This window comes from Rhinolophus sinicus, linkage group LG15, assembly GCF_036562045.2.
Source record: "Rhinolophus sinicus isolate RSC01 linkage group LG15, ASM3656204v1, whole genome shotgun sequence".
In the NCBI taxonomy this organism is placed as follows: Eukaryota; Metazoa; Chordata; class Mammalia; order Chiroptera; family Rhinolophidae; genus Rhinolophus; species Rhinolophus sinicus.
Window position 1 is genome coordinate 36,470,376 of NC_133764.1, and position 13,547 is coordinate 36,483,922.

Genomic DNA, 13,547 nt, shown 5'->3' on the forward strand with positions numbered 1-13,547 from the left:
ACTACCATACAGGCCCTCGAGCACATGAGCTCATGCACTGGCACTTTAATTTCATGGGACTGGGTCCCGGTAATAGGATATCTGGGTCAAAGGGTATTTTACAGTTTACCAGATATTGCTAGATTACTCCCCCCCAAAACAGACAGTAACACTTCATTTTTCTCTTGGCAAAGTGTGGGCACTCTTTCCTGCACATGCCCACTAGCAACAGGTGTTAGAACTCTTTTACATGTGTGTCAAATCATTTTACTTCAATTTGCATTTATCTGATTACTACTGAATGTTAGTATCTTTGGATAAGCTTTTCTGGGAACATTCTTTTCATGTCTTTTGCTTTTTATATCCTTTGTTTTTTCTTGTCAATGGGTGAAAGCTCTGTATTCTCACCTTTAACCTTTTATTTCCCTTCCATGTTAAATATCAGGGGCACCAAAAAATGTACACGAATGTCTTATATTCATTTTTTATCGGTACATATTACTACAGTTTTAATAGTTTTTTTGTTTCTTACAATGTGTATACAGTTTTTGGGAACCCTCTGTATTTTTCCAGATCTATTTATCTATTGACTTTGTTTATGGTATCTTTGCCACATAAGTTTTTTTCATAAGTTCAGGATTTATAGAAATTTAAATTTTTTTTGTGTATTCAAATATATATATATTTTTTTTTTTAAAGATAGCTTTCTGGATATCTAATTTTCATTACAAAAGTGTCTCCAGACCTAGATTATACACTGGACTAACTTTTCTTGCAAAATATCTAGTATACAAATTCTAAGATTCCACTTCCCAATAAACGTCTTTTGGGATTTCAATTGGAACTTCATTAACTACTTATATTAACTTTGAGGAGAATTGACAGTTTCACATCTTCCCTTTGTACCTGTTCAGAACCTGTTTCCTTTTCAATGAGAGTCTAGTTTTCTTCATCTACATCAGTGGTTCTCATCCCTGCCTGCATATTAAAATCAACTGGAGGGCTTTAAAAGAAAAGTCTCTTTTTAACAGCCTGTAACGCTTACTTTCAGGTATTTCACAAGTTTTGTTCTTGCAAATTAAATATCTTTTCATTTCCATTCCTAAGTATTTATGGTAATGCAGAGAAAAGCTATTGCTTTAAAAAATATGTCTTTTACCTTCAGCATCCTGCCAGGTTTTATTATGAATTCTAGTAGATTTCTAGCAGTCTTTGAGATTTTCTGGGCAGACATTTGTTTTTCATTTCTACCTCCTGTTCTCCTTGTCCCTGTGAGTTTCTATATTGATTTGTCCTTATGTTGTCATTTTGGCAGGGATCAGAAATAAGCACTGGTGTTTAATCTTTCTTACAAGGAAAAGTCTACACGTATCCTTTTGCAACTTCACACATTATGCTTTGAGGGATTTATCCGTGTTGATTCATGTACATACACTGGGTCATTCTGAACTGTTCTAGACAGCCGCTGCATGACTGACACACTGTTTACTTATGCAACGCCCGGCAGAGGAAGAGTTCTTCACTGTCATGCTGTTGCACCAAACATCCCTGTACACCCTTGTACATGTACAACCTTGTACACAAGACAACTTGTCCACCTAGAAGTGGAATTACAGAATCAGAGACCAGTATCCTCCACCGACACGTGTCACCTCGTCTCTCTTACCAGTTTGCATTCCTGAGAACATTGTGAGTTACCCTTTCCCCACATCCTCACCAACAGTGAGTATAAAGATGTTTCCCAATCTAATGAGTATAAAATGACAGTTCGTCATCTAATTCGCATTTCTCTGATTCCTAAGTGACATTAAGCATCTCTTCATACACTTATTAGACATTCTGGTTTCTTCTGTGAAATCCATACTTTTTGCCATGCAGCTGTTCGCCTTCTAGTTCTTTACCTGTGGAGTTCTCTACAATTTCAGTCAACTATGTATATTACAAATATCTTCCCCAACAATGGCTCATTTTCCACTTTCTTTATGGTATCTCTCATTATATAGACGTTTTCAGTTTGAATTTAGTCAAATAGAAAGTATCTTCCTTGATGGTTTCTACTTTTACAATCTTGACATACTTTTCCTTTCCTCAAGGCCATAAAATGTTTTTTCCTCAATTTTACACTTTTTGTGGTCTTTAATCATCTGTAATTCATATGTGCATGGTAATGGGAGGTAGGGGTCTAATTTCATCTTTTTCTAGCACCAATTATTCAATATTTCACCCTTTTTCTGTTGATTAACAATGCTATCTATCATACACCCAGTGCCCGCATATACTTGGGTCTGTTTCTAGGCTCTCTACAAAGAATATATAACCAGTTTGTTTGTTTTTTAAATGCTAAAAACAAGAACAAAGAGCTTATAACAATATGGGAAAATGCTTGCATAACAACACTCATTAAAACAAGGCGGGACTGACCTTGATTATGTAAAATAACATGCACACACAAGACTTACTAAGATAAATTAAAGAAAAAAGTCTAACCTAACTTGTTGCAAGCTTTCCCTCCACTAAAACACAATTCCCCCCTTATTGTACCATCTAGCCCCTGAAGTACTGCTGTAGCTTACAGAAGCTCAGAAATAAGCGACGTGAAATCGGAGAGTGGTGGGTTCAGGCAGGAAGGACTTTTACTGGCCAGGACTTACCTGGAGTTTTGCTACTTCCTTCCTAATCAGGAAGCTGACTTGGTCCCGGTCATGCCTGGAGTAATAGAGACGACACCAGGAAGGCTTCCCGTCCCTGCCTGCCCGGCCAGACTCTTGGTAGTACCCAGCCATAGACTTGGCAATATTCCAGTGGGCAACAAACCTGTAGGATCCAAAGGGACAAGCGCATGAGCTGTGGCAGAAGACCTGACGGGAGGAGTGATTCCGAGTCAGTGGAGCAGGTTCTCCAGTGTGAGCGGGAGCGGCGCGGTGAGCAGGTAGAGGGAGAGAGGATCCCAGAATTCAGCATGGTTAGGACACCTGCAGTCCATCAGCAGGCCTCCTTGCCTTGGAGCAGCCCGGTTTAGAGGCCATAGCACTTAAGGAAGCAATTCCAGCACATAGACAAAACCAAAAAAAACCACAAAAACAAAAAACTCATAGCCAGAGGCCCAGTGGACTTAAACAAACAAGATTAGGCCACTTCTGAGCTGCACAGCCTTGAAAAGTCCTTTGTAACCTTTGAAGAGGGAAAGGGATAATATTTATGAAATACTTACTATGAGCCAGTATATGTATTGTCTCATTTAATTGTTACAGTCAAAATCATGCGAGGTAGCCCCATTTTAGAGACACTGAACTTGAGACGCAGAGAGGTAAATTTGTACCAGGTGACATAGCAAGGGAACAGTAGAGCTAGGATTGGAGCCTTTGGGTGTTGACGTGAAAGGTGGCCCCTAACGAGATACCGCCAACCCAGGGTCCAAACTCTGATTCCAAAGTCCACGTTCTCTCAAATGTAGTAATTCCGTCCCTGACCAATTCAGGGTCATTGTGAGTCTTAACAAGATCATGGATACAAAAGTGCTCTGTCAATCACACAAGGCATTACTGTTGGTGTGAAACAGAGCAAAGGGGTTCAGGCTGTAGCCCAGAATATCTCCAGGTCAGATGTGGCTAGAGGTAAAAGACTTCCCACCAGCGGCCAGTGTGGGCCGGGGAGGCTGGGATGCACCCGTCTCCTCCAGCCTGTCAGTAAGCAGTAACAAGGAAAGATGGGGACAAGCTCTTGGCCTTGACTTCCCACAGGGAGCAGTTTAACATGGTTCATCCCACCCCCTCACTGGGTCCACCTGCTAAGACGTGAGTGAACAGAGCTGCGTTAATGGATGAGTCTGACGGTCTTCCTGCCACCCCATCTACTGGGGGAGCAGGCTGCACAGAAACTGTCAGTATGCGAGCTATGTACTAGGGACCCTCTCCTGGGGCCTCCTTTCCCGCTGGCCCTAGAAGGAGCACACGGACCTGATCCTCTGGGAAGAGCACTAGGCAGCCCACCTGAGCCAGGCCCCAATAGGGAAGGTAAAACAAAAAACAGGGCTCACCTGACGTTGGCTTTGTCCACTCCCATCCCAAAACTAATGGTTGCGACAATTACGGGGACCTTCTCCTCCATCCACTCGTTCTGTACCAGTGTTCTTTCAGAAGCCTTCAGACCTATAGAGGAGGGGGATTTGGGAAAGGGAACTCGCATTTCCCTTGGAGTCTACCTTGGGTTTGATTGTAAACACACCCTGACTCCATCACTTACCAGCTATGTGACCTTAGGCCAGGCACTAAACCTCACTGAGCCCAAGCTAACAAACAGAAAGACCCTACCTAGCCTGTATGTGGCACAGAGCACTCAATGAATGTTAGAGCCAAGATTCAACCCCAAATCCATTGGCCTCCAAAGCCTGTGCTCTTCCCACACCACCAATACCTGGGCTTATAAAAACTCATCACCTGTCGTTGGTGTGGGCACAGGGTTATAAAAAGAATTCAGGAATCACAATTCTCATTTTAGACCTCATCATGTCTAGACTCCCTTTGGTGGATTTAAGTGAATCCCTTCAGTTCTGCCTGGGTATCTAGAAAAGATGACAGACCATCTGCTGATCCGGGACTCACAAGAACAAGAGACTCGCTAAGAAGCCTCTGAGAGTGAAGAGGACCACATGGCCTGGACGGCTCTTACCTGCGTGGTAAGCCTTGGCATTCACTCCCCTGTGACTGAGCTCTATTGCCAGCTGTTCACAAGCCTCTCTGGTCCTGCAGTAGACAATGCCGCAGCCACACAACAACTGAACGGGAAGACAGGAACAACAGGAGGGAAATCAGCATTGGGGAAAACAAAACTATCAGCCCGTCCTACTCTGGCCTGCTTTAAGGGAAGCTCCCCACTCTCTCATCAGCCACAGTCTCTCCTGGGGCAGGCCACCCAGCAGGGCTCTGCCGCCTTCTAACAAGGCAGGATCAAAGCAACTCAAAACCCCACCTATCTACGTAGCTCCTTTGCCTCCTCCCCTGAAACCTGGGATAAGTCTGCAAAGGCCACCGGTTCTCACCGAAGGATTCTACGACAAGGGAACCCCATTAAGGGGAACAATGCCAGGAAACCAAAGGGACAACTCTCTGTGCTTTATGACGCTGGGGCTAGTCCCGGCTAAAGAAGCTAGAAAAAGCAAAGGTCTTAGAACTCCAGTATCCATTTGTGCTGCAGAGAGCACCCCACTGCTCCAGGTACATCTTGGTCCCCCAATCTCAGTGCCCTCACCCCTTTATCAGCCTTCCGTCCAAGAGCCTTAAGGCAGAAGTCCCTCAGGTTCCCATAGGGATCAGGAAGCAGTTCCTTGAACTGCACGTCGTAAAAGAGGTTGGCCCGGAAACAGGGAGTCTTGAAGGTGGCAACCGGTTGCTTCAAGTGGAGAGCAGCAAACACATCCTCTTGGACCTGCGGGGTGGCTGTGGCGGTCAGAGCCACACATGGGGTATGTGCCAGGCGGGAGCGCAGGGCACCCAGACGCAAGTAGTCAGGACGGAAGTCGTGCCCCCACTGGGAAACACAATGAGCTTCATCCACCACCAGGTAGGAGAGCAAGTGGCGGGACACCAGAGAGTTCAGGGTGGGCTGGAAGGAGGCGGAAGCCGCCATCTCTGGCGTGATGTACAGAAGTTTGGTCCGGGGCTTTTCTTGCTCCAGGTCAGAGAGCAGCTCCTTCTTCTCCTGGGCCGAGAGCTTCGAGTTCAAGGAACTCACTCGTACCTTCAGGGCCAGCAAGTGGTCCACTTGGTCCTGAGGGGAGAAGGGGGACAAGACACAGAGGGGAGTATAACTGGCCCTCAGGGTCTCAGAAAGTCATTCTGACTCCTGGGTATTTCCCAGTCAGAAAACACCTTCCTCCCACCCTCCAGTTTGTCTTCTCTTTGCTTATAAGAAGTACAGAAGGTAAAGTGGTTGAGAGGACAGGCTCTGGAGCCAGACAGACCTGGATTTAATCCTAGCTCACTTAACTGCCAATTGGTGCTTAACCTTAACCTTTCAATTTTCTCACTCTCTTTCTCTCTCTCTACTATAAAAATAGTGACTACCTACTAGGGTTGTTGTAAGAATAAAATTTTACATCTCAAAGGTGATATTAATGCACATAAAACACTTAGCACAAAGCCTGAGACCTAGTGAAAACTCACTAAGCACCTGTTATGGTTCTTTCCAGTCTCTCTTTTTTTTCACGGTCGATAGCACTTCCTTATTTCTGATTCTATTGGCCCAGCTGCAGGCCTTAAATATAGTCAGAAGTGCAGAGCAGATGTTAACAACATCCCAGTCAGTGTCTCATCTGCTTTTCTGTGTCATAGTTGCGCCCTTGCCAGAATAAAACAGGACACCAGAGATTCCCCATTATTAATTTATCTCTATCCATCTGCATCTTCTATTCCGTCAAGAGTGTACATGTGTATCTATGAGAGGAAGTGGCATGTGTATACAGATACAGTTCCATACTCCCCTGGACAAAAAGTAACAAAGAAGGGTAAGAGACCTCAGGCTTTCAAAACAGAGAACTCATTCATAACCCAACAGAGTGCTATATGCTAGTGGGGAAGTCCACATCTGGGCAATTCAGAAACGCAATATACCGTAGAGAGAGAGGTAATCAAATCAACGAAAATAAGAAGCAGAAGACCAAAGAAAGTAGAAGTGAAATTGCCAGCGATAAACAACCTTTCCCTAACCTTTTTGGGCTACCATCTCATTCCCCTAAGCCTCACCTGAATCAAAGCAATGAGAGGAGAGACTACGATGGTGATGCCACTGGCCAGCAGAGCAGGGAGCTGATAGCAGAGGGATTTTCCTGCCCCCGTGGGCATGCACACAAAGACATCCTTGTCACCTGCAAAGATACAAGAAGACAACACCTCAGTGTTTCCTGTCTTTTACTCTTCTTTTTACTTCATCAAGGCTGCTGAAAATTAAATGAGACTCTAGTAGAGTGTCTGGCACATAGTGGGGGAGGGGAGGTGTCTCAAAATAATCCTAATTGCTTTCCCATCCTTTCTATGAAAAGGGATCGAGGGAGATTTTGAAATGTGCACAAACCATTTCTGGCAATGGCAACAACAACCGTAAGGTTAAGAAATCTGAGTCTGCTGGGATACACATGATTGAACTAAATAGTCATGAAAGCCAAATACTTCTAGATGAGGGGGCATTATCTGTGTAGACATGGAAGCAATATCACTTGGAGGTCTTTTGTTTGTAAATATTACGATGTAGTTAATATTATACTGCTGCTCCCCTCTTGACAACCTCCATTCACAACATATCTCAGGTTTATATTCTTATTTCTTCCTTCCCTATTTGGGACCCAGACCACTCAATCTTTAACAAAGGGATTACCTAGTTCAGTGACTGGGTTAGGCTATTCCTGCCACCCCCACACAAATGAATGAGAATGGGAATCTATGAACTGTTTTCAAAGAATCTGTAGCTCTGGCTAGGAAGTAAGAAACAGAACAGCTGGGTGGTTCTGTCAATAAAACTGCAAGTTTGGGGTGACAAGTCTACAAGATTTCCAAAACCAATTAAGGACCAAGGGTAGGGAAGTCGGAAGGGTCAAAAGAAGGGTGTTCTGTGGCAGTGCTACGGTATAGCTTGCAAAAGTGTAAACACAGGTAGTTTGGCAATGTTACCTTTCACTACAGCCATGGTCGCTCTCTCCTGTAAAGGCGTCTTAAAAGAGTCAAACCTGAAGACCTTCTTCAACGTGCTCCGGACTCGACGCTCAGGGTCAAAGGGAGAGGAATGGTAGGTGCTCATCTTAGCGACAGATAGTGGCCAAAGGTTAAGGCAAAGGTGATGGCATATGGTTGCGACAAGAACCCTCTGTTCTGCTTTTAAAATACTGCTTATTTTTTCTCTCTGAGTATAAATTTGCTTTATTACACTCAAGCGATATATTATTTTCAAGTAACACAGCTCCAGGTGAACAGCCTCAAGCAACACATCTCTGGGTAATTAATATCTCCACTTTTATGTCCGTGATAAGAAAAACACTTAACTATCCCAGGCCAGGGTACATAGCACAGAGCTAAAAATCAGATCACGAGAAGAAATACAAGTGTCCTCGGAAAAGTTAGGAGAAGGTGGAATTGTTTTTCTAAGATCCACCGTCTGCTCCTTCTATAAGCATAGTCATAATGACCATTCTTCCTCCCAGGACCTCGACCCCTTCTTCCCAACTCCCAGAGGAGAGCTCTTCCCTTTTCCTCCTCTGAGCCCCAAACCAGCTCTTTTCTCCCTTCTTCAGCCAAAGTCTCCTTCAGCCAAAGTCTCCCTCTCTTCACCGCAAGATATCAGAGCCAGCCGTGGGTCGACCGAGAGCGAAGGGCACTTGTTGGGCCGTTGATGCCCGCTGGCTCGGGAACTACTTGATGACCCCCATGAGCCTCCGCCAACTCGGAGAAGCCAAAACACTGGGCAATCACTGTCAGGTAAAACCCATACACCCTTGTATCCGTCGCGCAGTGATGACGTCGCGCTAGCGCTAGCGCGAGAGGCGGAGACAGGCGCAGAAACGGCCGTTTTGATTGGTTCCCTGTCTGGAACCGGCGCGGGGTCTCCTGGGATCCGAAGTCGCCTTGTCACGGAAGTGGGCTTTTTGCAGTCCTAGGGGTAAGCCGCGCCGGGGCTGTGGGAATAAGATGGCGGGGAAGAGGAATGTTCTGTCTTCTCTGGCAGTTTACGCAGAAGATTCAGAGCCCGAGTCTGACGGCGAGGCTGGAGTCGAAACGGCAGGCAGCGCGGCTGGTGAGACCCGAGTAGGGAGCTGGAAGGGGAGAAGCAGTGTCTCCTCGGAATGCTGCTCCCCTTGCAGGGCGGGAGGGAAGGAGATGGTCATTGTGCCTTAAGTATTGGGCCCTGAAGCCCCTAAGAGCGATTGGGGTCCTGGGCGAGACCGAGCGTTAGACGCTCTGTGGTAAGAGTGGACCGTTGATTCGATTATTCTGCGGAAAGTTACCGAAAGCCTCCGTGCCCGGCATCTTGCAGAGCAGAGGGATGGGCGTAGGGCCGACCAGTACCTATACTCTCCGGGCCTGTTTGATGGGAGAGAGCAATGAGTAAAACGTACGTGGAGGGTGATAAAGGTCGTATCGTATTACCTTTATAACTTTTAACTAGTGCCCTAGACACATCTTGGAGCTTAGAAAATATGTCTGGTTTCCACTGCGAGAGAGTAATTTTGTAGATGTGGGGTAGGGTCCGGGCATGCGTGAGCTTCCCAAGTTTCCTCAGTGATTCCGTTACTTTGTGAGTTGTTAAAACCCCTCAGTGATTTTGTTCCTACTCAGGTTGAGAATCGGGGTGTTAGGAAGTGGGAACAGATTCACTTGGGAGCACAGAGAGGCAGTAAGTTACCTAACATATCTGGGCCTTGGTTTCCTCATCTGGAAAGTGAGGGGGATTGGACTAGGTTAGCTACACTCAGTTCTTTGTGGTCTCTGCAAGTCAAGAGGTTCTCTGGTGGTTTTCAGTCATATGTATTGTTTGGGAGGGTTGTTGTTATTTGTTTTGTTTTAAACGTAGAGAAAATTGTTTCTCAAGTAGATGTGGTTGAGAACTCCTTGGAGTGCCCCCTGTTCAAGGTCCGGTTGCTAGGGGAGGACACACAGAAATGAGGATGACAATACTTGTGGGAGAAGATGCGTTCACTGGTGCCTATAATGCAGAGTAGTCATCGATAGAGGTACTCAAACAACAGAATCTGGGGCCTAAGGTTTGCATTTACAGGAGATGTAGGTTCCCTTTTTAATCTTCAGATATAGTTCTGGTCACTCAAATCACTAAAAGGTTTTCTTGCATTTTCCCCCCATTCATTCATTTTATGTTTTTCTTTTGTTTAAGAGGAGAAAGGCGGATTAGTATCTGACGCCTATGGAGAGGACGATTTTTCTCGCCTCGGAGGTGATGAAGATGGTTATGAAGAAGAAGAGGATGAGAACAGCAAACAGTCGGTAAGTAAATCTGTTCCCAGATCCAGAGCTGCTCAAAGCACCATTTCATTTGGCAGAAACTTTCTGAACTCTTCCACCAGCATTCCATTTCTTGCCTAATTTCATTCCTTCCCTCACCCCCACCCCGACACTTTGGTGTCAATTAAGGAAACTGGGTTGGCTATCAGCAGTTCTGCTTGAAAATCAAATTTGTTTTCACCTGGACCATTTTGTATTAACCTTTAAATTGAAGTTTGGGGGAAAAGTGGACTATTTTACTTAACCCAGATGTCAATGGGTGTTTCATGTTGGTTTTCCCTATTTATATAATTATCCCATTTGTAACAGTGTATTAATCCTAATTGGTGTATCATTTACCGTTTCCCCAAAAATAAGACCTAGAATCAGCTCTAATGTATCTTTTGGAGCAAAAATTAATCTAAGATCTGGTATTATGTTATATTATATAAGACTGGGTCTTGTATTAATTTCTGCTCCAAAAGACTCATTAAAGCTGATTGTCTGGCTAGGTCTTATGTTTGGGGAAACATAGTACATATATAATCAACTTTATTATTTTTATCTTGGTTGGTAAAAGATTAGGCAGGAAAATTTTTATTATTGTGTATGTGATTTAATCCTTCTTAACATTTTACTTGGCACTTTTTTATCACAGTGCCCTTGGTTCTTGATTACAAATCTTGCCTGAAGTTTTAGTATGTGTTGGGTAACAAAGAAAAGAGAACTTGTGTCTTAACCAGAAAGACTTTAGCTACACTATTGTGAGTATCACGAGCCAGAATTTGACAGTTTGGAGAAAAACAAGGACTCAGGCTCGTGCTTAACACAGACATACAAAATTGAATCTGGATATTTAGCAACAGCTTTAATTGGAACACTCAATGTACTTTACTCTTTGTTTGAAAACTTGGTTCTATATTGACATTTAAATGTTACCATTAAAGTGCTTTCCAAAGTAAACAAAACCGCTTTGTATTTTATGCTCTTTTGGAAGGTATTTTCATGCTCTTAGCCCCACCATTAATGCTTATAATTCAAAATTGACTGAAATTGGTTAGAAAAGCTTTGCAAGTTGTTTTCTTTTCCTGAATTGCCTGAAGTGCATACATACTGCCTTAACATCCATTCCTATTTTCTTCAATAAATTTGCATGGTGCGTGTTTTTGAATCGTTATTCCACCTTTACTTTGCTTCGAATGTTCATCTTTAAGCTTTATTTCATATTTTAGTAAAATCCTCTCCAATCCCAATGTAGATATTCTAAAATGTGATTGTGTTTGGCTGAGCTACACCTCCGATTGAGTTCATTTTAAGATTATGGAGTTTCTATTAAAAACCTTTGGCCCACTGACACCTTACAGGACAGCTAAATCTCAAAACTGTTAGTATAGTTTGTTCAAGTCTCTCAGGTGATGTTTATATTAACATCTGGAGTGCTGTTTTGTTTTGGGGTTAAAGTGTAGCTTGATTGAAAAAAGCAGTTTCAAATCAAACTTCATTTTTTCATGGGTGTTAAAGACCCCCTTGCAGTGGGGTGTTCTGGGTAGTGAAACACATGGATATAGTTACTTGATAGGGGAGCTGATTTTTGACCTTCGTTAGCATTCAGTGGAATAGTGGACTAGCTTGTGTGAGGCCAGTGCACACTTTGGAGAACGCTTGGCCCATGTGATGCTTTGTGTCAGGCAGAACATTTGGATAAGGAACAAGGCTGGATAGGACGGGTCAGTGGCAGTTTTGTGAAAACTTGGATGGAGGCAGGGCCCACTCAGCTGGGACCCAGGAAAGGCTGGGCATTGCCTTTTAGTCGTGCCTTTCCAGGGTCACTTGCCCTGGTCATTTGTTGCCTACCTTCCTGCTGTTCACGTTGGTGCAAATGCTACCGGGTTGAAGTGCGGGAGTATAGTCGTGTGTGGGTCATGACACTGATGGTGCATGATGTCATGATAGGTCTGAGTCGGATGTATTTGTGTGTATGAAAGGCAAAGAATGCAAAAAAGTTCATGTTCCTGGTTTTAAATCATTGATACTTCACTGGAAACAGTATGTCTGTTTTATCCTGTGGGGCCTGGTGTTATTTCTGAAGCATATTGTGGGCTTTCTCCATTTTTATGTATGTGATTTTTAGTCTCAGGCATTTTCATTGATGTAGACTATGCTGGAGAAACGACTTTGAGCTGCTGGGGTTCTTTTTTCCCGCCCAGAACATCTTCCTTTCCCTTCTCTTTCTCCAGTTCTGGGTCATATGGTAGGGGAGGGGTTCTTGTGGGGGGACCCTGGCTGGGTAAATTTGCTCTAACCCCTGGTTATGCATGTGAGAACCCTCAGGCCCACTCCTTCAAGCTTAATCCTCTAAATTCTTTGTCTTGTAGGAAGATGACGATTCAGAGACTGAAAAACCTGAGGCTGATGACCCAAAGGTATTTGGTGTTGGCTCTGGTGGGTGGCTGGATGTGAACAAGGCATTTTAACATCATGGCTCAGTTCATATGTCTGATCATGATCTGTCCCACTAACCCTGTGCAGCCATGTGTAAATTTTCTGGGATGAAATCAGTTTATAAAGGAACCTGGAGACCACTCTGGAAGGAAGTAGCTTGGATTTCCAGCCTTGCAGATACGGTGCCAGATCTCCAGACTAGAAAGGCAAACGGCCTGGCTGAGTATAGCAGCCCACAGGTGCTCTGCATCTGGGTGGGCTTCGTGGGGTCACTGTCCCTGCAGGTGGGTTACATACGGGAATGTTTCTAGAATCAGGAAGCCATCAGGACTGCCTTGTGTACTCTGGGTTCTCATTAGTTGTCTGGACGTGAAGAAGGGCCAGCGAGGGTGAGACGAGTGAGGCCTCACCCCGCTGCTGAGCTGCTCTCAGCCTAACCCATTTTCCCAGGCTTGTGCCCTTCTACTCTTGGATAAACGTACAGAACGGTCCTTTTGGAAACAGCAGAGCCAACCCTTATACTTCCATCCCAGTAGCAGCCAAGAATAATTCGCATTTCCTGTCACACTGCTTGACCCTATTGTGATGAGGGTTAAGACTCACCCCACTCCCTTGTGTTGGGTAGGCTTTCTGGACTGTGCACTGGGCATTATTAGTCCAAGTGTGCCTGCTGGGGAAACATTCTTTAGGAATAAACTTTTTTTCCCCCCAAATAGAAAGACTGATTCCATCTTTATAGGCCTGGAGAACAGGGATCAAATTTTGTGATTAAAAACTGCTTTAAAACCAGCTGAGGCCCTTCAGGGTGACCTAGTGGAATTTAGGCAAATTATACCCAATTAGAATCTACATGTAAAACATTAGTATATTTGAAAATGCAGCATGAGCTGTTCCAAATTTGAACTGATTCTGTGATTGCATAGAACTGTGTGCAACCACTGAATAAACCCATGAAAGGCTGTGGGCGATACAGAGAAGAAAAATCATTTTACCAAGAAAGTTTTGGCACGAGCATGCAGGAGGGAAAAAAAAAGTATCCTAGGAACTGCAAATGCAAGCTCCTTTCTGTGCCTGGTAAGGAGCGCAGGCCCAAGAACTCGTCCGGGCATTATACCGGGTGGGGAGACCTGCGCCTGGACCAGCGAA

The 13,547-nt window shown here is 44.4% G+C and overlaps 2 protein-coding genes across 2 annotated transcripts in view; one reads left to right on the top strand and one right to left on the bottom strand.

Annotated features, from left to right (window-relative positions):
- The window catches only part of RECQL5 (RecQ like helicase 5), a 30,321-nt gene extending 21,865 nt beyond the window's left edge, over positions 1-8,456 (bottom strand). The window contains exons 1-6 of the mRNA XM_074320292.1: positions 7,641-8,456; positions 6,720-6,841; positions 5,227-5,745; positions 4,648-4,753; positions 4,016-4,127; positions 2,631-2,793 (exon numbers count right to left, since the gene is read on the bottom strand). Of these exons, the coding sequence (XP_074176393.1) occupies positions 2,631-2,793; positions 4,016-4,127; positions 4,648-4,753; positions 5,227-5,745; positions 6,720-6,841; positions 7,641-7,767 (1,149 nt within the window). The 5' untranslated portion in view covers positions 7,768-8,456. The remainder of the gene's footprint in view (positions 1-2,630; positions 2,794-4,015; positions 4,128-4,647; positions 4,754-5,226; positions 5,746-6,719; positions 6,842-7,640) is intronic.
- Positions 8,457-8,567: 111 nt separating this feature from the next.
- The window catches only part of SAP30BP (SAP30 binding protein), a 32,251-nt gene continuing 27,271 nt past the window's right edge, over positions 8,568-13,547 (top strand). The window contains exons 1-3 of the mRNA XM_019745529.2: positions 8,568-8,757; positions 9,853-9,962; positions 12,335-12,382. Of these exons, the coding sequence (XP_019601088.1) occupies positions 8,652-8,757; positions 9,853-9,962; positions 12,335-12,382 (264 nt within the window). The 5' untranslated portion in view covers positions 8,568-8,651. The remainder of the gene's footprint in view (positions 8,758-9,852; positions 9,963-12,334; positions 12,383-13,547) is intronic.